This window comes from Trichosurus vulpecula, chromosome 2 (assembly GCF_011100635.1).
Source record: "Trichosurus vulpecula isolate mTriVul1 chromosome 2, mTriVul1.pri, whole genome shotgun sequence".
NCBI classification, from domain to species: Eukaryota; Metazoa; Chordata; class Mammalia; order Diprotodontia; family Phalangeridae; genus Trichosurus; species Trichosurus vulpecula.
The window spans coordinates 138,363,316-138,390,348 of NC_050574.1; the positions used below are offsets into that span (position 1 = coordinate 138,363,316).

General features: G+C 38.1%; 2 protein-coding genes across 2 annotated transcripts in view; both read right to left on the bottom strand.

Annotated features, from left to right (window-relative positions):
• The window catches only part of DDX10 (DEAD-box helicase 10), a 332,834-nt gene that overhangs the window by 23,161 nt on the left and 282,640 nt on the right, over positions 1-27,033 (bottom strand). The window lies entirely within an intron of this gene.
• On the bottom strand, positions 2,931-3,185 carry LOC118837772 (40S ribosomal protein S27-like). Its single transcript, XM_036744865.1, has one exon. It carries the CDS (start codon positions 3,183-3,185, stop codon positions 2,931-2,933), a length of 255 nt encoding a protein of 84 aa, XP_036600760.1.

Consider the following 27,033-nt stretch of genomic DNA (forward strand, 5'->3'; position numbering starts at 1 on the left):
TTCTCTGGAGATTTGAAATAAAAGAGAAAGCAATTTTCTTCTCTAGTGGTAAAAATGTAGTACAGGTGGCAAGCACAGGGTAGAACCACAAGACTTCTTTTATATCTTGTTATTGTAAAACAGTAGTCTGTGATTCACAATGTAAAAACCATGCAGTTTCTTGCAAACTAGGGCTGGGGATTTTATATTTATATCTCTATCTTTGAGAGGACTTACAGTGCTTGAATCCATTCCATAATTCTAGAATTTAAGGGTAAAGTATATAAAATTACATTACTTCATGTTCAACGTTAAGAGACACCTCTATACTGGTTGATAGAGTGCACCTTTAAAAAAATGAAACATGCTGAAACATAAAAATGCTATGGTTGTAAAAAAAATTAAAAAGCAAGAAAAAGAGCTGTCAATGGGACCTCTGAAAAATCCTCTTAACCAAGAGGCTTAATTAGTTGCAGATTTCTCGTTGTAAGCACTGTGCATGCATTAAAATATGCAGCAATAAAATACACAAATGGGAGCATGTAATGTAACCTGACAATGACAGGGAAGTATAGCCTTAATTATGACGAACTTTTGTAAACTGATGCACCAAAGCTCATTAGAATAATTGAGTCCTTGCAATACCTAAAGTAAACATCTCAGCCCCACATGCTGTTCATAGCTAATTGGGGGGAGGGGAGATAGAAAAGCACAGAATGTGGCATTGATCAGTCAGTGTAACAGTATACCTCTACAGGAGTGCATAGTTTTATATAACAAAACACTCACTAATATTAAGTTCACTGGGCAAAAGGAAACTTATTAGCCAACTATTTAGGCCAATTTGAACTACGACCTAGACCGTGGTAGAAACTACACTAAACTGTCAAACAAAGACAAACAACGAAAGCTCATTCTAATACACATTCATAAATCCAGGTAAAACAATTTTTATTAAAATAATCTAAAGAACTCATTTTAAGTGGAGCAGAACATAATTAGTGAATGAACCAGAGTGTTCAAGATAGTCTCTGAGACTTCATCGACATTTCATTAAATTTAAATCCTTTCCTGCCTCATTTAATGATCATTGTAAGAGCAGTAGGAAATACAAGAAAAATACTGTTCTCAGATGACCATTTGCACTCACATCCAAGCCTTCTAGATCTACGTCCCACTGTTCCCCTATATGAACTACCTTTCTCAGCCAAACTACTTGTGAACTGTTGCTGCTCCTAGCTGTCCCCTGACCAAAGTTGCCTTACAGTGTCTGAGGGCCTCTGTACATGCTGTTCATCCTGACCAGAGGATTCTCAACTCCCCTCTTCATCTTTCAAATCCCAATCCCATCTACTCTTCCAGAATCAGATTTAAATCCTACAGATGTCTCACAAAACTCTGCTAACCACTGAAGCTGGGAATGATCTTGCGTTCTTTTTAAACAAATGAACAAACCATTTGCAACTTTACTGTGAACCCTCACCTGTCTGGAAGGTAACCTGCAAGAACACTATTTAAGGTAGCCTGTTATTCCCTATTAATGTCTGGAAATCAGCAAGCAGTATCAACCAGGACTATATGGTTTATCCAGATCAATTCAACATCCTACGAAGTTACAGGAAGCAAAGTTGTTGCTAGATGGCTTTCCCTATTTCTGTGCTGGAGATCCATGGCGTTATATATAACTACCATCTCCCAAAAGTCTTGTGTACTATTAGACTGTGATGTCAAGTTGCCCACTGTAATGTACACAAAAGACAGAGAGCTGTGGCTGTGGTGGCAATTAATCTGTGCTACATGACCAATGAAAGCTGTGTCCTTGGAATCATTGTGAGTCATCCCTTTCCCTTACAGCAGGTCAAAGTCAAAGGCTGAGGCATTCTGACAGCTATAATCATGAATGAAAAAATGTAGCGTCCTAATTTATCTTTTCATTGTGTTGAGAAACTTGGAGGGGGAAATAAACCCTAAGAAAAAAAGGGCTATACAGAGCAGACAAATTAACCAGGTCCAGAAAAACAAGGTTAGTTCCAGTAAACATTAAAGTCAAGTACTACTTTTTAGAATAACTGAAATGCTTTTCTCCAGTAGTGGTACTGCATGCACTACTTCTGGCTAATGATGGCTTTTGGGCAGTGAACAATTGCAACATTATGACAAGGGATGACTTTATTTATTTAGATTTTCTACCTTATTTTCTTCCAAAAATTATTTGAGGTGACTAAAAAAACCTAAATACAGTATACAACAGAATAATTAAAATGTGCAGAGGATGTTTAAAAAAGACAAAACAATAGAAAGGACAAAGAATAGACGTTAACAAGTCTATAGGATGAGTTAATTATTGTGGTTGTAGACTAAATTTAGCCCTAAGCCTCCTGACAACCAAAAGAAAAGTTAAGCACAATAGATATGTAGTTTTCATTGTGTGATTAAAAAGAAAAGCATACACTCGATTTTTAAAAATGCCAGGTCAATGTAGAGATCTACCTTGTGTTACAATACAACAAATATAGTACATTCCATTTATTCAAAAAGACTGGAGCATGAAGTGTAATGGTTAATTGAAAATGTTGGAAAACTGTGCCTTGTCATGATTATATGAGATAATATACATCTGTAATGCTAATTTTCAAAGAATGACAATATAGGAAACCTAATAACCAGAGCTGTGCTTACTATAACTGAATCAATTTTATTTTTCTTTTGTAGTGGGGAAGGCAGGGCAATTGGGGTTAAGTGACTTGTCCAAGGTCACACCGCTAGTAAGTGTGTCAAGTGTCTGAGGTTGGATTTGAACTCAGGTCCTCCTGACTCCGGGTCCGGTGCTCTACTCACTGCGCCACCTAGCTGCCCTGTGAATCTATTTTATTTTATTTTTTTTTGTTTTTTTTTTTTTGTATCAAATTTATTTTATTCTTTACAGCTCCTCATTCATCTTGATTCAGTCGTCAGTGCTGCTTCCGTCTGAAGGAGCATCCTTCTGTAAGCCTGGCCTTGCCTCCAGTAGGCTGACAGAGTACAGTGGAGCACCCGACACAGAGGACCACTGTTTGCGCATGGCTGAAGACAGTGGTGATTTTGTAGCACCCTGGGCACTTCACGTCCATGAAATACGAGTTGGGACTCTGCACCAGGTGCTGCTTCTTGTGTTTCCGCTTCTCCTCCTCAGGAGAGGGGTGCAGGAGGTCTTTCGCGAGAGGCATGTTGGCGCAGGGAGATCTTCACCGCCAGAAAAGCCCTGTGAATCTATTTTAGATAACTCAGAAAGCAGCTACTAAGCTGCAGGTACTCTAGGTTACCATAAACTGATCTTAACTGCTTCCTAAGGAAAATGACTGACTCAATAGACCAGGGAATTTTTTCCAAGGGAAATGTCCCTGCAATTTTTAAAAATGGAAAGGAAAATAAAATTTACTTTGCAATCAACTTTGCTGTAATGTACCTTTCTCTAGAATACTTGTATTCACAGAAGAATAGCTGTATTTATAGTTAAAAAAAATTCAAAAGCCACGTGGAGGTTTTACTTACTCCATGAAACAATACATTAAATAGTAATGTCAGTAAGCATAACTATGACTAGATTACTGAGTTACATCAGGTTTTTGACGCAGTCAGTCTTTTTTGTAGATGAACCTGATTTCACATATTGCATACCTATATTTACATAATTAACAAGTCACTTTATTAAAGGATTGTATTACTTTAACAAGACCAGATGATCTACAACTTAAACTGTGGAATCTCTGTATAGAGGCTAAATAATCCCAACCTAATTCACTTTAATAATAACATTAAGCTTAAAAATTCATTTAAGATCACCTCTTCCCCCAAAACACTTTTAGGAGTATTTGGCAATGAAGCATGAACAACTCTCTAGTTAGCAAATTTTAAGGCATGACCTGAATATTCTCTCTGAATGCTTTCTCTTAGGTTCTACCAGAGTTCTTCCACTCCCTGCTGTCTCAAGTATCCCTGGGAAAGAAACTGTTTGCTGTTGTAGTTTTTGCAAGATTAGCATTTCCTGGACTAGGGAAATCAGCTTTTCCCAGAGAGCCATCAGCATCGCTAGCTCCTTCCAATCAAGACAGAGAGAAGGATGGTGGCAATAATAAGGAATCAATGTAGAGGTATCCTTTGATATTAATACTACACTTATCACTACAGACCAGAAACAATTAAAGTGGGAGTTAATTTTTTTTGATAAATTTTCTGACCACTGATCATGACAATGAGAAGTATCTCCGATTAGTTGCTCTCTTGTCAACTAAGAGACATTCAGGAATACAGGCTTTTTTTTGCAAGCTAATTTAGTAGTCTCAGTTAGTGAGTCTTACAGTAATTCCTGGTGGCTTAAAACATCTAGTGGAATAATCTCATTTCAATTCTAGAAACTTCTATTAAGTACTCACTTTGTGCTAAGTGTCTGAAGGAGATACAAAGTTGAAGTTCACAGCCCTTATGGATGTTACAGTTTAATGGGGAAAAGAAAGAATACAGATAACTATGATAAGTGTGAGTGATTCCATTAGCATAAGTACACAGAACTACTTAGAGCACAAATAGGTTATATGACTTGCCCAGAATCACAGAGCAAGTATTTGTACATGTCAGATATATGTGCCAGACTTGAATCCAGGTCTGTTGGCTTTGAGTCCAGTTACAAACCCATTATGCTAGGGGGAACCTGCAGCCCTGAGGCCAAATGTGGTCTTCTAGGTCCAAGGGTGTGACCTTTTGACTGAGTCCAAGTTTTACAGAACAAATCCTTTTATTAAGGGGATTTGTTCTGTGAAATTTGGATTAAGTCAAAGGGCTGCACTTGGGGGAGCCACATGTGGCTTCAAGGCTGCAGTTCCCCACCCCTGAACTATGCTAGGCTGCTATTCAACAGCTGGAGGATAGCTCTCTACCAACTATGATATACTGCCTCTCTATGATAGACAAAAACATACAAGTATAAAACAAAACACAATGTGAGGTCTGAGAGGGAAGATCTTTACTGACAAGAGGGAAATTAGCAAAGACATCATGGAGTAGCTGACAGAAGTTGAGTTTTTAAAAATGGGTAGGGTACCCTTTGACCCAGCAATACCTTTTCTAGGGCTGTATCCCAAAGGGGTCATTAAAAAGGGAAAAGGACCTACATGTACAAAAAAATATTTATAGCAGCTCTTTTTGTGGTGGCCAAGAACTGGAAATTGAGGGGATGCCCATCAACTGGGGAATGGCTGAGTAAGTTGTGGTATATGAATGTAATGGAATACTATTGTGCTATCAGAAATAATGAACAGGTGGACTTCAGAAAAACCTGGAAAGACTTATATGAACTGATGCTGAGTGAAGTGAGAAGAACCAGGAGAACACTGTACAAAATAACAGCCACAGTGTGAGAGGACTGATTTTGATAGATTTAACCCTTCTCATCAATGCAAGGACCTAAAAAAATTCCAAAGGACTCATGATGGAAAATGCCATCCACATCCAGAGAACAAACTATGGAGTCTGAATGCAGAGTGAAGCAGACTTCTTTGCTGTTTAGTTTTTCTTTCTCATGGTTTCTCCCATTCATTATAATTCTCCTATACAACATGACGAGTGTGAAAATATGTTTAATAGGAATGTATATGTAGAGCTTATATTAGATTGTAGGCTGTCTTGGGGAGAGAGGGGGAGAAAATTTAAAACTTACGGAAGTGAAAGTTGAAATCTAAAAATAAATGAATTAACTAATTAAAAAAAAATTAAAATGGATAGGAATTCAGGGAAGGAGAAGGAAGGAGGATATTCCAAATACAAAGATCATGAGTAATTAGGGAACAGAGATGAAGAAGCACAAGGTAAGCTCAAGGAACATGAAGCAGTCTAGTCTGTGTGGAATGCAAAAAGCATGGAGAAAAGAAAAAGAAGTGAAGGTTAATGGTAAAAAAAACAAACACAAAATGCATACAAACCCACTTTCCCCCTCCCCCCAATAGAGGTATTCTTCGCTTTAGGAAATAGGTACTGCTTATGCCACACATCTCATAGGAGTATTGAGAGGATCAAATGAGACAATACATGCAAAATACCTCACTGTGCTGTATACATTTTTAAAAGCCTTATGAAATCAAGGTTTAATAAATGCTCTTTAATGATGATGGAGAGTGAAAATTACAGATAGCTGTAGCTAATGTGTACACAAGAGGATGATCTCCATATTCACATGTATGCCTATAATCTAGCCCAATGTCATCTCAGTTTTATGCAAAGCAAAGACTTAACTTCATAAAACTCCTGTGAGAAGCTGTACTACAAAGTTTAAGACTGATCTGTAGCAACAACAGCAGGGCACAAAGGTCAGTATTACAACCTATGATGCAATGGTGTGTGGTGGGGGCACAGGAAATTCAATTCAGAGTCTTCTGGTTGCAATGACCATGATCTATATGTCCTCTTGAATTCATTTACCAAATCAACCATTTGATGGAATGAATACTTCCAGAGTCTATTTTCACTGGATCATAGATGGTTCATATTCCAGCACATGTATAGAGGGAGGCTAACAGACTAGAGAGACTGCCAAACTGATACTATCTGAACTAAAGGAATTCTTCTGATACCCACAATGTTCCTTATTCCTTTATTTTGTATATATTGTATATATTTTTACATGTGGACATGTTATCTCCTTCATTAGAATATAAGCTCCCTAAGGACATGTGTTGTTACATTTTTATCTTTATATACCTAATGCCTGACACGTAGTAGAAACTTAATAAATGTTTGACCTCTATGACCTCAGGCAAGCTTCACTCAATGAATAACTTAAAGAAAATGGGGAAGATATGACAGTTGTTTATCCCTCGATTTATGTTCCTTAGTGTCTGCTTTGAAGGTGAAGACTTCTCAGAGATCAATAACACACATTTAGTTAAGTGATATATGAAACGGTTCCAATATAAACAGAATAAAATTTTGTATTTGAAATGAAATATCTGGGCTACATATGGCTAATGAAGCTAGGGCCATTATACTAAGCTTAAGAAAGGTTTAGACTTTATTTTATGTCGGCTGCTTCATGTATCATACCTCAAAAAGTCTTATTGAGAATATTAATTTACTTAGCAGATTTTCTCCTAAGGATAAAATTCCATTTTTGAGATAACACTAAAACTTCCAGAGTAAGCAACACCAATGATCAAGTTCTAAAACTTCACCTGACTCCATAGAATTCTTATCAATAGGACAGTGAACTCAGGCTGCTGGGGAGAGGGAGCGCTTTTTTTTTTGGTGCCACCTGGTTGGTTAGTTCTAGATCTTCATCATTAGTCTGTGGTGCTGGGGAGATTGGGAGGAGGGGAGAGGACTATAAGAGAGTGGCACATGCAGGTCCAGAAATCAAACACAAATTAATAAGAGGCATCAATGGCCTAAAGCCCATCCCTTGCACTGCAGCGCCTGCACACAGCCTGCTTTTTTCAAACAGGCAAATCAGATAAAGTTGCTGACTGAGTTAAACTGCATGCAAGCTAGTGATGGGGTGGCTGGGAAGAAGGGACTGGGGGAGTATTTTGAATGTATGGAGAGACCCCGGAGTGCCCTCTTGGAATTTTTAATTCAGCTATGGAAAACTAATAGCAAGAGAACAGTACCTGAGTGACTTGCCTGTTATACTAACTACATAATACTTCCCTTCTTGCATACCATCTCTATCAATATTGCTCCAATGAGCACTTTTCTAAAGATTTTAAAGCTAATAATGAATGAGTCTAACAAAACAAAACTCTGAAAATTTACAAACGACCTCTCCCTTAAGGACTGACATTTTGATATTCAAATATGTTGTGCCACAATTTTTTTCCATATCATAAATTTTAATTTACAAGCCTATGGCAACAGGCCTAATGAAGATTAATTACTGCAGTCCCTTCCATGGAGCCCACTGCAGCCTCCTCATTACTATAAGAATGCTACTGCTTATAGAAATAGTAACGCAAATATATCAGGCTATATTAACTCTGCTTCCTGCCAGCTCTATACTAAAATAAGATTTATAAAAAACAATTTAGTCAAATGAAAGACATATCTATTCAGAGACATCATCACAAACATAATTTCAGTGAACAGAGACAAGATAGTGAAATGTAAGGGGAGAGGTGAATGAGAAAAAAGCAGGTGACATTGTAAGTTACCCAATATACATATACCTGACACTCAGGTGATTTTTATTTATGGAGATGAATGATATGTTGAAATGTTCAGAATTATCATGACCCCAGATCCCTATCTTAGGGGTTCTTAACCTTTTTGTGTCTGTCATGGACCCCGTAATAGTGCAGTGAAACCCATGTACCCCTTTGCAGAATAATGTTTATTTTTTACTTCACAATTGAAGGAAATGTCAAATTACAGTTAAAGGTTAGTGAAAATAAAGATTTTTTTCCCCATCCAAGTTCGTGAACCCCTTGAAATCTATCTTGGGGGGGTGTCTGTGGCTCCCAGGTTAAAAACCCTTGTTCTATAGCAAATGAGCAGAGGTAACATAACTATTAGTATCTGCCAAACATATAAATATGCACTCCATAAATTATATTTACAACCAGATACTTCTCTTGTTGCCATTTCATGTCCATTAACACTTTGAATTTCTCTTTAGTTAATAATCTTCTAACCCAGTTTCTAATAACCATGATTCAAGTTTGTATATTAACTACCCAGCCATGGCCACTTTATTTCAGTGATTTCTCAAAGCCATATCTGAAAGTTTTAAAGTTTCTACCTACAAAAAAAAATTATAATCTTAATTCACTCAGGAGATTACATAAAGTGGCGAAAGCACAAAATGTCAGATTTTTACCCCTCTGGCTTTATCTGAAGTAGTGTGGGTAATGAAATAAAATGAGATGGAGTGAGGAAGAAGAGATAAATAGAACATAACTAACTCCAAAAGAAACTAAGTGAATATGACAATCAAGTTGGTCACCTAAGTCTTCTGGTGTCACATTACCTCCCAACTCCCAAAAGAGAGTAAGTAGAGATGGCAGAGGAGAAGAGAAAGTACTAGAAATCACTTTAATCTTTCCAGTTTTCAGGTTTACTATGACCAGATTCTGATATGGGAGGCAGGACAGTGGAAGGAGTAGTAGATTTGGAGTCAGAGGATGCATATTCCAAACCTACCTGCGACATTCTACCTATGTGAACTTCAGCAAGTCACCTAAATTTTCTGGGCTTCAGTCTCTTCAGAAGTAGAATAAGGGGTTGGGATTAGCTATGTGGTCTCTAAGTTCCCTTCCAGCTTTAACTCTATGATCCTATGATAGTAAATGTCCATATCCAAACAGATGCTTTAACACCATGACAGACTCCAGATGATCCTTAATAAGGACAAATAAGATCATAGCACGATTCATATCCTCCACTGGGAAGAAGGAAAAATAAAGGTGGGAGGGAGGGAGGGATGGAAGGGAAGCAAATAAGCATTTATATAGTGCCTACTATGTGCCAGGTACTGTGCCAAGTGTTTTACAAATTATCTTATTTGATTATGACATCAAATCACATACATGAAAAATAAAAGCACAAGGTAATATCTAAATGTTGGTTGAGTGGTATAGCCAGTAAATGGTACAAGAATTTAGAATAAAAAGATTCTCAACATCCTGAGAAGATTACAGTCTTTATAGAGGCAATGGGACTTGAAAGAAGGCATAAGATTACAATTGGAGAGAAAGTGGGAATCTAATGTAGACAGTGAGAATGCCAGGAATAAATGGGCAGACTCTCCAAGTCCACAAGTTAGAAAAGCATGCTCTGCTAATCAAATATGTAAACAAAGTAATTGATAAAAATGCATTTAAAAATAAAATTTGCAAATTTTCTTTTCCATAGTCATGCAAAACAAATCTCTACATTGGTCATGTCCAAAAAAAAAAAGAGAGAGAGAAAATGAAGAGGAAGAGGAAGATAGGGAAGGGAAATGGGAAGGGAAAAGGGAAAAGAAAAGGGAAAAGGAAAGCAAAGGAGAGGAAAGGAGAAGAAAGGAGCAGAGTGGAATTTCAATCTGCAGTCTGAGTCTATCAGTTCTATAACTGGGAATGGATAGCACATTTCATCATTAGTCCTTTGGAATTGTGGTTGGTCATTGTGTTGATCAGAGTTCTTAAGTCTTTCACAGTAGTTCATTGGTACAGTGTTGCTGTTACTGTGTACAATGTTCTCCCTTCACTTTGCATCAGTTCATGCAAGTCTTCCCAGGTTTTGACAAATGTGTTTAATAGCACAGGCCCAACCACAGAACCCTGAGCCACTTAACCATTAACATTAATGACTCCTCCTTGGATTTGGCCATTCTGCATTCAGCCAGTTTTGAACCACCTAGCCCATGTCAATCATATCCAGTCGAAACATTGTCAAACGCTTTTCTAAAAATTAGGTAAACCATGTCAGCATTTTCCTGATTTTGTTGTTCAGCTGTTTCTGTCATGTCTGACTCTTCATATCCTCATCTGGGGTTTTCTTGGTAAGGATACTAGAGTGATTTGCCATTTCCTTCTCCAGCTCATTCTACAGATCAGGAAACTAAGGCAATCTGGATTAAATGACTAGCCCAGGGTCACACAGCTAGTACGTGTCTGAGGCTGGATTTGAACTCAGGAAGATGAGTCTTCCTGACTCTGGGCCAGACACTCTACTACTGTGCCACCTAGCTACTGATTTATCTGTCTAGAAATTCTGTTCAAGAAGGAAATGTGATTAGTTTGGCATGACTATTCTTTTTTTTTTTTTTTGAGGGGGGAAGGCAATTGGGGTTAAGTGACTTGCCCAAGATCACACAGCTAGTAAGTGTGTCAAGTTTCTGAGGCTAAATTTGAACTCAGATCCTCCTGACTCCAGGGCCCTTACTCTACTCACTGCGCCACCTAGCTGTTTCAGGCATGACTATTCTTGATGAAACCATATTAACTCTGTAATCATTGCTTCCTTTTCTAGATGTTCACTAACCATCCCTCTAAATAACAATAAGTTCCAAAATTTTGCCAGGAATTGAAGTCAAGCTTTCTGGTCTAGAGTTTAAAGATATTATGATCCTTATTTTATATAATGGAATAAGCATGACCTTCTCTAGTACTATAGCACCTCTTTCTCCTACATTTCTCAAATAGTACTTCAGCAATAACAACTTCACGTTTTTTCAGCTCCCAAAGATACAGCAGATCTGGGCCTGGTCACTCGAACTTATCAAAGGCAGTCTGGCGTTCCCTAACAATGGTAAGGGAATATTTCTTTATAATACCCTACAGTATTTTAAGAGGATTACATTCAGAAAAGCATGCAGGATGTAAAAAGGTCTGAAACCATGTCACACAGCAAAAACTGAAAGGGAATGTTTAATTTGGAGGAGAAGCAATGTAGGAAAAACATAACTGCGTTCAAGTATATGAATTATTATCCTGTGGAAAAGGAGGAAGACTTATTCTATGTAGCTTCTGAAGGCCTAAGTAAGAATAATGAATGAAAATTACAAGAAAATGGATTTCAACTTAATACAATAAAAAAATCTTTTAAAAAAAAATTAGCATTGTCCAACAACTAAAACTCATTTTTCACTCCCCTGTCCCCATCTCCTGATGAAATGGATAAAGGTACAAAAGCTCACTGAAGAAAATAATTCCATAAAAATTAGAATTGAGCAAGTGGAAGCTAATGACTCTATGAGATATCAAGAGACAAAAAAACAAAACAAAACCAAAAGAATGAAAAAATAGAAGACAATGCGAAATATCTCATTGTAAAAACAAATGACCTGGAAAATAGATACAGAAGAGATAACTGAAAAATTATTGGACTTTCTTGAAAGCCATGATCAAAACAGCCTAAACATCATCTTTTAAGATATTATCAAGGAAAACTGCCCTGATATTCTAGAAAAAAAGGGCAACACAGAAATTAAAAGAATCTACTGATTACCACCTGAAAAAAGATCTCAAAACGAAAACCGACAAGAATATTATGGCCAAATTTCAAAGCTCCCAGGTCAAGGAGAAAATATTGCAAGCAGACAGAAAGAAACAATATAAAAATCATGGAGCCATGGTCAGGATAACACAAGATTTAGCACCTTCTGATCTAAGGATCAGAGGGCTTGAGCATGATATTCCCAGAGGGCAAAAGAGCTAGGGTTACAACCAAGTATCACCTACCCAACACACAATACAATCCTTTGGGGTGGGGGGGAAATGGAAATTTAATGAAATAAAGTATTTTCAACCATTCCTGATGAAAAGACCAGAGCTGAATAGAAATGTGACTTTCAAAAATAAGACTCAAGAGAAGCATGAAAAGGTAAACAGGAAAGAGAAATCATAAGGGACTTGATGTTTAAATTGTTTACATGCCTATATGAGGAGATAATACTTGTAACTCCTAAGAACTTCATCATCATAAGAGCAGTTAGAAGAAATATGCATAGTCAGAGGGCACAGGTGTGAGCTATGATAGAATGATATCTAAAAAAAATAAAGTTATGTGGTGAAAAAGAAGAATGACTATGATGGGATATCTGAAAAATAAAAGGGGTGAGAAAGAAAAAAAACACTGAAGAAGAAGAAAGGGAAAGGTAGAATAGAGTAAATTATCTAACATGAAGGAGGTATGATAGAACATTTGCAGTGGAGGGGAAGATGGGGGAGGTATAGAGGACTGCTTGAACCTTACTCTCATCAGAACTGGCTCAAAGCGGCTCAGTTGGGTATAGAAATCTATCTTATCATACAGGAAAGTAGGAAGGGTAGAGGACAAGAAATGGGGGAGGGGCTGAGAGAAGGGAGGGCAAACTGGGGGAGGTGGTAGTCAGAAGCAAAACACTCTTGAGGATGGACAGGGTCAAATGAGAGAGGATGACAGTAGGACAAACAGGTGGGAAACAGGATGGAAGGAAATACACAGTAATCATAACTGTGAAAAAAAATTTTCAGCAAGTTTCTCTGATAAAGGCCTCATTTCTCAAATATATAGAGAACTAAGTCAAATTTCTGCAAATAAGAGGAAGCATTCCCCAATTGATAAATAATCAAAGGATATGATCAGACAAAGTAATCAAAGCCATCTATAGTCATACAAAAATGCTCTAAATCACTATTGATTAGAGAAATGCAAATTAAAACAGTTCTGAGTTACCACCCAATATTTATCAGTTTGGCTAATATGACAGAAAAGAAAATGACAAATATTAGAGGGGATGTGGGAAAACTGAGATACTAATGCACTGCTGGTGGAGTTGTGAATTAATTCAACTATTCTGAAGAGCAATTTGGAACTATGCCCAAAGAGCTACCAAATTACGTATACACTTTGATCCAGCAATACTGCTACTAGGTTTGTATCCCAAAGAGATCATAAAAAAAGGGAAAAAGACCTACATGTGCAAAAATATTCACAGCAATTCTTTATGTGATGGCAAAGAATTGGAAACTGAGGGGATGCCAATCAACTGGAGAATGGCTGAAAAAGTTGAACTATATGATTGTTATGGAATACTATTATGCTATAAGAAATGATGAGCAGGCAGATTTCAGAAAAACCTGGAAAGGCTTACATGAACTGATGCAAAATGAGATGAGCAGAACCAGGAGAACATTGAACACAGTAACTGCAATACCATACACTGACCGATTGTGTATAACATAGGTATTCTCAGCAATACAATGATCTAGGACAATTCTGAAGGACTTGTGATGAAAAATGCTGTTCATCTCCAGAGAAAGAACTAATGGAGTTTTTAAAAATAATATTTTCTTTTCCCCAATTACTTTTTAAAACAATTTTTAATATTTTTAAAATTTTAAGTTCCAAATTTTAACCCTTCCGTCTTCCCTCTCTTCCCTCCTCCCTGAAACTGTAAGCAACGCAATATAGGTTATACATGTGCAATCATATAAAACATTTCCATACTAATCAATTGGTACAAGAAGATTTAAACAAAAAATAAGAAAGTGAAAAATAGTATGCTTCAGTCTGTATTCGGACAATATCAGTTCTTTCTCTGGAGGTGAAAAGCATGTTTCATCACGAGTCCTTTGGGATTGTCTTGGATCATTGCATTGCTAAGAACAGTGAAATCATTCACAGTTCTCCATCGTACAATATTGCTGTTACTGTGTATTGTGTTCTCCTGGTTCTGCTCATTTCACTTTGTATAAGTTCATGGAAGCCTTTCTAGGTTTTTTTGAGAGCATCCTACTCATTATTTCTTATAGCACAGCAATATTTTATTACAATCATATACCACAGCTTGTTCAGCCATTCCCCAATTGATGAATATCCCTTCAATGTCCAATTCTTAGCCACCACAAAAAGAGTTGCTATAAATATTTTTGTACAAATAGGTCCTTTGGCCTTTAAAAAAAATCTCTGGGATATATACCTACCAGTGGTATCACTGGATCAAAGGGTATGCACAGTTTGATCACCATTTGAGCACAGTTCCAAATTGCTCTCCAGAATGGCTGGATCAGTTTACAACACCACCACCAATATCCCCTCCAACAATCTGATAGGTGTGAGGTAGTACTTCAAAATTGTTTTGATTTGCATTTCTCAACTGACTCAGAGCATTTTTTCATATGACTATAGATAGTTTTGATTTCTCTGTCTGAAAACTGCCTATTTACATCCTCTGACCACTAATGGTGTCTTAAAGCAGATCAAAATACGCATTTTTTACTTTCTTTATTTTTCATTTGGTTTTTTTTGGTGGGGGGGGAGGAGTCTGTGTTTTCTTTCACAACAAGACTAATGTGGAATTATGTTTTAAATGACTGTATATGTATAACCTATATCAAATTGCTTGCCTTCTCAATTTGGGAAGGGAAAGAGGGAATTAGGAACTCAAAAATTTAAAAAAAACTGAATGATAAAAAATTGTTTTTACATGTATTTGGGGGAAAATAAAATATTTAAAAAACAAAACATAATAGAAAAATTCCTAAGAAAAAGGTAATATTGACCCCAATGTTAGATTTTAGTAATTTCAACAGCCATAGAGAAGGAAGAAACCCTGTGGTTTAATCTTACTTAAGAGCCCCAGAACTTTCATTTAGCATGAATAAAAGTCGATGTCAGCTCCTAGGTCACAGCTTGGTTACCTCTGATGTAAAGCAGAACAACAGAAAAGACATTAGCCCAACTAAAACAGCTGGCACCTCTACACAGCAGGGCCAGGCCAGCAGGCCTCTCTGAATAGCAAAGCTGACACAATTGTGTTAGGGAAGAAGCTGAGCCAACACTGATACTCTCCACAGGAAAATAGCTATCACAGATGCAGCAACTTACCTGCTAGGCTAAGGTTACTCATCTTAGTCTTACAGAATCTCCACTTATATGACCAAGAATTCAATTGCTTACCCAAGGAGACTGAACCATGTGAAAGAGTGACAGATATAACAACTGCAGCTACAAGCGAGAATGGCTAAGAGGAACGTTAGCTGATCACGTTCAAGAGGTCATACGTGTAGTTTGGATGTGATATGACAGAAAAATAAAAGGCAGGAGGCAATGAATAAGGACGAAAAAGAAGTCAAGGGACTATGATCCTAATACCAGATCAATTAACAGATTTCCCCCAAGACTAAATACATGATATTTTTTTTTCTTCAAAAGATACCAAGAAGCCCATAATTGTACTTTACTTTGGAAACCTCACTATGCATGAATATAGATTCATGTTAGGTATAGGGGATAGAAATGTGACTTCAGTGATATAGAGTTGCACTTCTTCTGAAGGGGTCACAAGTGGAAAAAATTTAAGAAGCCCTGATATAGAGAATTCCAGAGTGGGGAAACACCTATTAATGCAGGTTGGGACCTTCTTTGTTCCTTAAAGTCTTAGAGAGATGCCTAGAGTACTAAGTGGTTAAGTAACTTGCTCAAGTCCAAAGAGCTAGTATGTGTCAGAGGTGGGATGTAAACCCAGGTCATCCTGGCTCTCTAACCACTCTGCCTTGCTGTTTCTCATCAGAGTTAAGTTACATATCATATATTTTATGTCCATTTCTAGAGTACAGTTCCAAACCTTATTAGTTTTTTTTTGGGGGGGGGGAGGGCAACAGAACTGGGGTAAGTGACTCACCCAGGCTCACACAACAATTAAGTGTCAAGTGTCTATGGCTGGATTTGAATTCAAGTTCTCCTGACTTCAGGGCCAGTGCTCTATCCACTGTGCCACCTAGTTGCCCCCTTATTAGTTCTTAAAAGCTAAAAGAAGAGATATAAAAATGCCTTCTAGCAAGGCACTCTAGTAAATCTTCTCTTGTCACACATAACTCAGCATTAAGTCTTAACAAATTAATAAACTTATAGAGGTTCCGAATACTTAAGTACACTTATATTTTAACAAACGTGAAAAGGAGAAGGGATTGCTTTTAAAACCTCAAAAAGGGATGGGCAACAGGCAGCAAAGTCAATAAATGAGAGAATCATGCTCCCTTCATACTTGCTCCACAAATTTTTAGATTCACCAATAACCAGAAGTCTACGTAAGCCGAACACAAAATATAGTTAGTCAAACTGCTGTCATTTCTGAACTCAGAATGAGAAGGGTTTCCAAGAACCAAAGCTGGTTCCCAGTTTCTACCACAATTAACCCCAAAGATCCTTTTTCCTCAAGAAGAACATTTAAGAGGAAAAAACAAAACAAGACAATAATGTGATTTGGAAATTTTTATTCAACTCACTTAACTTTTAAAGTGAAAATTTAACTAAAATGAACTCCTTATTAGAATTACACGGATAACATATAATGAGTTGGGTCCAAATGGATGGCAGGAATAATTGGCTTGATGGCTTTTGGAAAATTGTCTAATACTTCTAATCACCTTGAACTGCCCATACCCCACTTCCTTGAAAGACCTATCTTTTTAGTGTTCTCCATGTGATGATGCTAGGTGGTTTTCAATCTTGGAATACTATAGTTTAAGAGTAATTATAGAATGAAAGCTTTAGAGTTGGAAGGAATCTGAGAAATCACTTTTCCCGGACCTTTCATTTTTAGATAAAGAAACTGAAGTCCAGAGAGGTGAGAAGAGACTTGCCTAAGATCATGTAGGTAGTTGGTGGAAGAGCCAGGATTAGAGTCAAATTCCCCTATCTCCCAAAGCAGTGCTCTTTTCCCTGTAGAATAATGCCTCTCTGCCAATCAAGCTATACCAGAGGCAGCTAGGTGGTGAAGTAGATAGAGCACTAGGTCTATGGTCTGGATGATCTGAGTTCAAATCTGGTCTCAGACATTACTAGTGGTGTATGTAATCTGTGTGCCTCAGTCTCCTCATCTGTAAAATGGGTCTAATAATAACACCTACCTCCCAAGGTTGTCGTGGGGATCAAATGAGACGATATTTGTAAGGCGCTTAGCACAGCGCCTGGCACCAAGAGGGTACTTAATGCTTGTTCCTTTCCCTTTTTCCCCCATGATCCAAAGGGAAGTAGAGACACATAGCATGCCCAAATACATTGTAGCACACTTCTAATGATAACCCAGATGTGACAAAAAGCAATGCACACTGAGGAAAGGAGCAGTGCTGACCTTGATATGAAGGTGAGGGATAACAAACTAAATGGCTTGAGTGCTGCGGTGTATCCAAAGAAATGTAAAAAGCCCTAGGAAAACATCTCCAGAATGCTAAGTGGCTCTCTTCTGACGGAGCTATGGGAAAGTGTGGGCCAGAATCACAGTGAATGAGAAGCGTGGATGCCTAGTGATCAGCTCTGCTTGAGAGTATACCCACATCGTTGAAATAAAAGCTACAGTGAAGTATTCAAGTACTGAAATTACATAACTGATATGACAGAACAAGAGCTCCATAAGCTAAGGATGGAATCTAGAGATAGGCTAGTCTCAGCGACATGAAAACTATTTTGGAAGAGAGAAAACTATTCAAGCTCAGCAATTCCTTGTTTTTTCTAGTTTAGACAAGATAAAAAAGTATAGCTTGCTCCCTGACTGGTAGAATGATTTGAGCTGAAAAATGAAACAAATCAACCTATAGGAGAAGCATTCATCAGCAGCAAACAGTTCCTGACTATAAACTAGAGTCTCAGAGCAAATGATATGCTCTATCTACATATAAATACATTTATATGTATATGTACAAATATATGTGTGTACCTCTGTGTTTGCATGCGTGTGTATGTATGTACACATATATACATTCAGACACACATATGAAAAGCAATAGTTTTTAAACCAAAATTTTCAGTTCTTCCCCAACTGCAATCATATATTTGTTCACCTTTTAAGATCAACTCAGTCTGAGTTCAACCTAAAAATGCTGCAAAATAAAGATTAACACAAAACAATGATGAATCCAATCACAACTTTGCTCTTTCCCATTTCTGTATTTGAAAAAGGTTGAAAGATTATAAATATTAGAAATTCAATTTGACTGGATAATGAATATTTAGAACACCCAGCTGCTTCTTTTGTATCATTCTCCACCACTGCAAATTTTGTGCCTCATTAAAAATTGACATGAAGATAGCTTTAAATCAAATACGATGAATACTGTTAGATATACAAAAATTAATCTTATATGCTCATAGACATTAATTACTCAGCTGGTAGAGGTATAGCTAAAAGGAAAGATATTATTCAAAGAAGGTCCCTCCAGGTCTACATCTAAGATTCTAAGATCTTACTGAGAATATATTGTTAAGCATCCTCATAGGGAATGAAATACCGGAGAAGCCAAAAAATGTGAAGAACAGGATGAACTGGGGTTTTTGGCCCTTTATGAATGTTTGGAAAAGTAATTGAGGCCTACTATTAAATTAAGTAAAAACTTGTAATTCTTCTAAAATAACTCCCCTTTTAATTTGCTTTGATTCTACAGTTCCAGTGTAGGCACTATGGGTTTTAGAACATGATCCAATGAGGAGGCCAGTGAGGATCCACTTACAAGGTCAATGAAAGTAGAAAAGAAGGCCAAGACATCTCCATTTAACAACCATTTAGGAAATGCCTTCTCTACTAAGCACAAAGCAAGATGCAGTGTGGCACAGTAAACAAAAGGCTGGCATTCAAATGAGGAAGAGCTGAATTCAAGTGTTGCCTCATTACACATTCTCTGACTCTCAGTGACCTTGGGAATGTTCTCAGATGAAAAATTAGACAAACTGCTGACTAACATGGGTGAGGGGAATTGCTATACTGGCACCCTACAATGATTCTCAGGTTTACCTCTATTCTAAAATGTATAAAACATTATGTTAGGTTCAAACATTTTTTTAAAAGATATAGTACCTACCTGCAAGATGCTTAAATTCAGCATTTACAAAATCTTTCACTGACTTATCCAATATTATTTCACACTGCTCTTCCCTTCACGCATTCTGTTCCAACTAGCCAGGTAGTTTCCCCATACATAACATTACATGTCTCACATCCATGACTTTGCACAAGTGGCTCCCCACATCTGGAATGAACTCCCTTCTTACACCTACCTTGTAAAATCCCTAGCTTCCTTCAAATTCCTCTGGATATTAGAATTCTCTTCCTCCTGAAATTATGTTATATATTTTTGCATGTATTTACTTGTACCTATGTTGTATCTCTTTAGTAGAATGTAAGCTCCTTAAAGTCAGGAACTGCTAATTCCCTGAGCCTAGCACACACAGCACCTTTGCAAATAGTAATTTCTTAATAAATTAATTGTTGAATTGAGTATATACAATACATACACATAGCTGACTTGTGGTCTATAAAGGATGGTACAAGGGTTGGTATAATAGGGATAATGCAGAGAATCAGACAAAATGCTTTGCAAAAAATTGAAGGAGCCAATATTTTCATCTCAGTGAATCAGAGAAGGCATCATAGAGGAGGTGACACCAAAAGTAAGCTTTGTTGTAGTGAGGTAATTATTCTGATAGGAAGGGATCAGGAAAGAGTGCATAGAGCAGACTGTGTCTGAATACGAAGAGGCAGATGATGAGGATATGTTGAGTCCAAAGAAAATCTAGCAGCCCATTTTGAGTGAAAGAGTATAGAAAAGGGAGACATAATTAATAAGGCCAGAAAGTAGGCTTGCATAACTCTGGTTCACAATTATCTTCTTTCTTCATGATGTATGGAAATATTTGTGTTTGTTGATAATTAAGTTCATAATAGTAGATACATTTTTTTTAAAGTTGGTTAAGAGCCAGTTTTTAGAGGGCCTTAAATGATAATCTACAGTTTTTTTATTTTCTACATATCCTCAAAATCCATTTAAGAAAGTATGAGCATTGGAAGAGAGAAGTGTAGAAGCTGAGAGTCTCCTGAAGTAATGGCTTGATAGATAACTTCAATTTTTCCACAAATTCATTTCTCTTATTTTAGAAGAACAAGGGGATAGTGTGTGTGTGTGTGTGTGAAGGACATGGGGAAATTGGAGAAAATGTCTGCCCTTCCCTACCTCACACATATATTTCTAAGGATAAATGATGTTTTATATACTGTCTATTCTGGGACCACTCTATATGGAATGCGAGACCATATTATTTTTGGTTGGGTTTGGGTTTTTTGTCATTCTGATTTATCATGTTAAAGTCTTAAGCATCATAATAATTTGGCATGCTTACTTTCAGTCTTGTAAAACATTCAAGTCCTGTGAGAGGGCAAATCTCACTACCGTGGTTTGCAGAGAACTAGTTTGCAAGGCAGGGTCAAAGGCTCTGGAAAGCTGGGCCAAAATCTTGCTATGGAAGAGGAACTACTGCCCTCAGGGTCAAATGGTGACTTAAGATTCCAGCCATTTCAGGTGTGTCAAGCTCACCCCAAACTACATTTTTAGCCTACTGCCTAGTGACAAGCAATGCCTCTCTCTGTAGCAGGACTGAGATGCTATTCATGCTAAATATTTATAGGGGTTACCAGAGTGAAAAAGAAAAGGAAAAAAAAACTACCCAAGGGAACATTCACTGACTTAGAAAACTGTTTGTTTTTTTTTCAAACTCTAGGAAAAAGAAATAGCAAGAGGGAGAAGAAAGCACAGACCAGTCATATCGCACTTATACTTAAAAGATAAAGGACAAAATTTAGAGGATTTTAAAAATAAACATTATCATGTGAGCATCTGATCTTACTTCCTCTGAAGATCTCAAAATACTTTTTCATATGATTATTCATTTTCATTATTATGGAGAAGTAGAAGAATACTATGTCAACCCTGTTGTTCAAAGATCACTACTATGGGTGTGATATACTTAGTTCTGTTGGTTAGTCAGTGGTACTTTCCATCTAGAAGAGTTAATTCACCTCTGAAAATGCTAAGTTTATTCTTAGGTGGGAGAATCTGATTATACCTAATATAACCTCCTGTGCAAAGAAGAGCAACCCTCCCTTTGACTTCAGGTCTCCCATATCTTGCTGCACCTATTCTTTGAAAGGAGTGAGGCCCTCTACTCAACGATGAACACTCTCACACCTGGTTATACTTTTCACCTCCCAGTGACTCTGAATATCCAAACCTCATTCCACGCCCTCTAACACCTGATTCCTCATCTGTATCCCTCTCAATCCTTCCACCCCCCAAAGTTTCACCCTAATGCCACACAGCATTTCCACTGTGCCCTCTGGAATGCCTTTTCCATAAACAAACTTCCCTTCATCTTAAATGTATTCCTCACCCATTCCACCTACTAGTTCTTACTGAAACTTCAAGTCCCCTGATGACACACCCCTGGACACTCTTTCTAGTACTGGCTGCACTTTCATGCATTCTCCTTGGCTCACAGGTCGAAGTGGAGAAAATGGAATAGTTCTTGCTCCCCATTGCCACTTCCAAGTTCTCCCTCTTCCTCCATCACTTGGTAATGTGTGTTCCTTTGAGGTTCATGCTATTTATACTGAAGTAATCAAAATCCTGGTAGCTGTTGTCTACAGACCCCCAGGTTACTCCCCTTCCTTCCTCAATGAGTTTGATACGTGGTTTATAATTTTTCTCCCCTCCCCAACTCCTGTCCTCATACTAGAGGACTTCAACATACATAATGATTCTCTCTCAAATACCATAAGCACTCAGTTCATTAACCTACTCACTTCCCATGACTTACTCTTCCACCCAATCTCAGCAACACACAAAGATGGTCATACCTTTGATCTTGCCATCATCCACAAATGTACCACATGTATTTTCAAGAATTCTGAAATTCCCTTATCTGACCATAATCTATTGGCTTTTTGCCTCTCCTGTGCTTTCCTTTATATAACCCTACTCTTCATCTGCACCATGATCTCCAATCCCTTGACCCCTCAATTCTCTCCAAGGCCATGTTGGTTCCTTGGTAAACTAATTCAATTCTACACTGTCCTCTCTTGAGGTCCTAGGCCCCTTATATCACTCATCACACCTAGCCAAGCCCCAGCCTTGGATTACTCCCACCATTCATTGACTTTGCTCCAACACATGTGCTGCTGAATCAAGTTGGAGAAAATCACACAAGTGTTCTGACTGGGCACAGCACACATTTATGTTACATAACCCCAAAAGGGCTCTCGCTGCTGCTAGGCAATTCTACTATACCTCACTTAACACTTCACTATCCCACTCTCCACAGCAACTTTTCCAAACTTTTTCATCCCTCCTCAAACCTTCCACAGTTTCCTCTCTCCCCACTGCCTCAGCAGAAAGCTTTGTCTCATATTTTACAGGAAAAAAATTAAGGCGATTTGTTGTGAATTCTCTCTTCTTGCCTCTTTCTTATCTCCTATCACTCAGATGCCTTCTGCCACTTTCTTATCCTTCACCTGTCTCACATGATGAGTCTTATTCCTCACCAAGGATATCCCCTCTAGTTGTTCAAATGATCCCATTCTATCCCATCTCGCCCAACAGATTGTCCCTTCTGTCATTCTCACTGTGTCACTTATTTTCAATCTCCCCCTCTCTATTGGTTCATTTCTTACTACCTACAAACATGCCCATGTCTCCCTTATCCTGGAAAAAAGCCTTTCACTCGATCCTTCCATCCTTGCTAAATATCATCCTACATCTCTTCTGTCCTTTGTAGTTAAACTCCTTGAAAAGCCTTTCTACAATCTCTCCTGTCACTCTTTTCAACTCCTGACAATCTGGCTTCCAACCCTTATCATTCCAATGAAACTATCCTCTCCAAAGTTACTAATGGTCTCTTAGTTGCCAAATCCAAAGGCTTTTTCTCAGTCCTCATTCTCCTTGACCTCTTTGTAGCCTTTGACACTGCTGATCACTCTCTCCTCTCTAGGTTTTCAGGACACCATTCTCTCCCGGTTTTCCTCTTACCTATCTGACTGCTCCTTCTCCTTGGCTGGATCTTCCTCCGGTTCACCCCCACCTCTTTTATCTGTAGGAGTCTTTCAGGGTTCTGTCCTAGGCCCTCTTTCCTTGTCCATCTATAGCAACTTCAACTGGAGATCTCATCAGTTTCCATGGATTTAATAATCATCTCTATGTTGATGATTCTCAAATCTACTTTTCCTGTTCCAATCTCTTGCTGACCTCTAATCTCACATCTCAAAATGGCTTTCAGACAGCTATAACTGCATGTTCTTAAATTTAGCCTGTCCATAACAGAACTCACTATCTTTCCCTCAATCTACTCATCCTCCCGGCCCCCACCACCACCCCACACATACATATACCCTTCCCTATTACTTTAGATGGCAGCATCATTCTCACTATCCCTCAGGCTCAAAACCTAGGAGTCATCTAGGATTCCTTACTATCTCTCATTCCATCTCTCCCTACCCCCATCCCCTGCCTGGCCCAAAATCCAATCTGTTGCTAAAGCTTGACAATTTCACGTTTGCAACATTTCTCAAATGTGCCCCCTTCTCTCCTCTGACACTGTCACTTCTCTAGCACAGGCCTCCTCTTATGCCTGGATTAATGCAATAGCCTGCTGGTAGAGCTGCCTGCTTGAAATCTCTCTCCACTCTAATCTATCTTCCATAAAACTAAAGTGTAGGCCTGATCACACCACACACACACGCACATGCACACGCAACCCACCCCCTACCCTGCCCCCCCCTTCAATAAATTCCAGTGGCTTAAATACAAAATTGACATTTAAAGCCTTTCATAACCCAGCCCCTTCTAACCTTTCCAGTCTTCTTACACTTTACACCCTTTTCCCCAGCATGTATTCAATCAATTGACCCTGGCCTACTAGCTGTTTCACAAAGAAGACCCTCCATATCTCAAGTCCAGGCATTTTCTCTGGCTCTCCTCCATTCCTAGAATGTTCTCCTCCTCCACTCCAACTATCAGTCTCTCTGGCTTCCATTAAGTCCTAACTAAAATCCAACCTTCCCCAACTTCTCTTAATTCCTGTGCCTTTCCTCTGTTAATTATTCCTATTTATCTTGTATGTAGCTTGCTTTTTATACATCTGTTTGCATGCATGTTGTCTCTCCCATTCAGATGGTAATCTCCTTAAGTGCAGAATTGGTTTTTTGCTTCTTTTAGTATCTAGAACTTAGCACAGTGCCAAGCACTCAGTAGGCACTTAATAAATGCTTGTTGACTAATTGAATAAGATCGCAAAAATACTGATAGCTTTAGCAGAGGTTAATCCATTGAGCTTAGGAGTCATTCATTACCTAAGGAGAACTGAGGACAAGTCTAGTAACAGCATACTCCCATAGTAAACATGAGGTCCTGATTCTTTGCTTCTGACACTGAAAAAAGACCACTATGTGATTCAGTAAGAGAAATAACTTCTTGATTACATTATCATAGCAATAACTAACATTTTATATAGCTCTTTAAGGTTGACAAGGCATTTGATGTATATTTTCTCATTTGATCCTTACAACAATCCTGTGAGGTGGGTGCTACTATTCACATTTTGCAACTGAGGAAACTGAGGCTGAATCAAGTTAAGTGACTTGTCCAGAGTCATAGAGCTAGAGTGTGTGTGTGTGTGTGTGTGTGTGTGTGTGTGTGTGCATGCGAGCATGAGACAGAGAGAGAGAGAGAGAGAGAGAGAGAGAGAGAGAGAGAGAGAGAGAGAGAGAGAGAGAGAAAGAGAGAGGGAGAGAGGGAGAGAGAGAAAGAAAGAGAGAGAGATTAGAACTCGAGTCTTTCTGATTCCACATCCAGAACTCTTTATCTACTATGTCATGGTTATGGCGATCCTTTGTATCCGAAACAAAGTAAGGCTATTTTAAGAATTAATGTCCTCACCCAGACTTGATCCTGATTTCCTCTGGACTTCAAAACCATGTACTTTCCCAATGCTTTTTAGCCCCCTTGTGTGTACTGTATTTCCCCATTAGAATGTAAGTCCTTTGAGGGTAAAGACCGTCTCTTTCTTTTCACTTATATTTGTACCTGCAGCCCTCAGCATGGTGCCTGGCATGTAGTATGCACTTAATAAATGCTTGATCACTTTCTTCATTCATTTAACAATCATCTACTAAATATCTGACGCGCTAGGCACTCGAGACTGTATAGTATTTAAAAAAAAAAAACCCAGACCCTGCCATCAAGGGGCTTACATTCTACTTGAAACAAAAAAGTAAATATTTGGGGTAGGCAGTAAAAGCCTAAGTATTTCCATTTTATGAATAAGGATTCAGTGGATGTTAAGTACTTGCTTAAGATACTTAAGGTCACACCATAACGAAACATTAAGAGTCAGTTGGAAAACCATGCCTACTGACTCCAAATCTAGCCCTCTTTCCATAACACCATTCTGCATCACTCAGACCAGTAAGATGTCAAAAGATCTACTATGGGTGGCTTTACATAGGTGTGGCAGTTTCTAGCTATTCCAGGCACAAAAAGCCTGCTTATTCTGTTTTGTGCTGTTAGAATTCCCCAAAATGATCTTTCATTTCTTTCTCTAGCCTTTAGATTACCTGGAATAGTGTTCTCAACCTCCAAGCACACAGAGTTATTTGCAATCCTCTGAATAATATCACATGTATAAAATTCCTTGAAAAGTTGTGGCGAACGGTGGTACTACTGCATACAATGTCCTTTTTCAGTGACCTCATAGTCCCTAGGCATTACCTTGTCAAAAATTAAGGGAAGGGTGCTACTGGACTCTCTCCAGTAAGTCTTTTAAGTCCTTGTCAACTAGTTACTGTAACCGGTCTTCTCCAGTTGAGGGCTGGAGCTATATCCCTAACTTGGAATGGCAGCCCTGGTTGAGGCTTTTAAAAGCTTAAGTTAAAGTTGTTCTGATTGGGGCAGCTAGGTGGCACAAAGAGATACCTTTGTGGAAAGATATACCAATTAGAAACATGAAATGAGTCTTAACACCAGGAGACCTGCTCACTGGACTGTGTTTGCTACTGTTGTGAAGGATGTCTAATATGGAGTCCAAATGGGAGAGAGCTCCCTATAAAAGGGAGCTCTTCCAGATGGCTCATATTCATGACATTATACTTACTGTATCAAGTCCTACAACACTGCAAAACCTCTTAAATGAGGTCTATTCATGATCACTCAATAGAGTTTACTGTAACTGTCATATAAAGGGGTAAACACCCCAAAACCAAATAGTTGGAGAACGCTTATTGTCCAAACTACAACAGCATTTGGATGGATGGCTGATGGAGCTGGTCCCATTACTACATATAAGTTAGATAGATACTGCTAGACAATTACTAGACAATTAATCAGGCTTAGAGATTTAGGAGGAAGAAAAAAAGATTGGATTGTCTTTGGGACAAGTACTTTACAAAGTGCTTTAAATGAGGCCAAACTACTGTTCAAAATAAAAGGCCCTATACTCTTGTTTTAATGTTAAATGGCAGGATTTTGCCGTGCACTCCTGAGTAGGATTTCCCGGAGAAAATGGACAAGAACACTACAGGACGAGAAGATGTGAATGGATTGCAATCTGTACCCTCAAAGGAGACAAAGAGTTACTCCTTTGTTCCTCTCTTCACACAAATACATAAAAGAATTATCAAATCTTTGCTAAGAAAAACAAAGATTTAGATAGTAGAAGTTAAAATAGATCAGAGTTACAAACATAAAGCAAACTTGTAATTTGAGTTCAAGAAGACTGATCTAGAACGTTCATGTTCCCACATATTCTCTG

Excerpts from the sequence above, each read along its gene's own strand:
- LOC118837772 (XM_036744865.1), bottom strand. The coding sequence starts at position 3,185 with ATGCCTCTCGCGAAAGACCTCCTGCACCCCTCTCCTGAGGAGGAGAAG.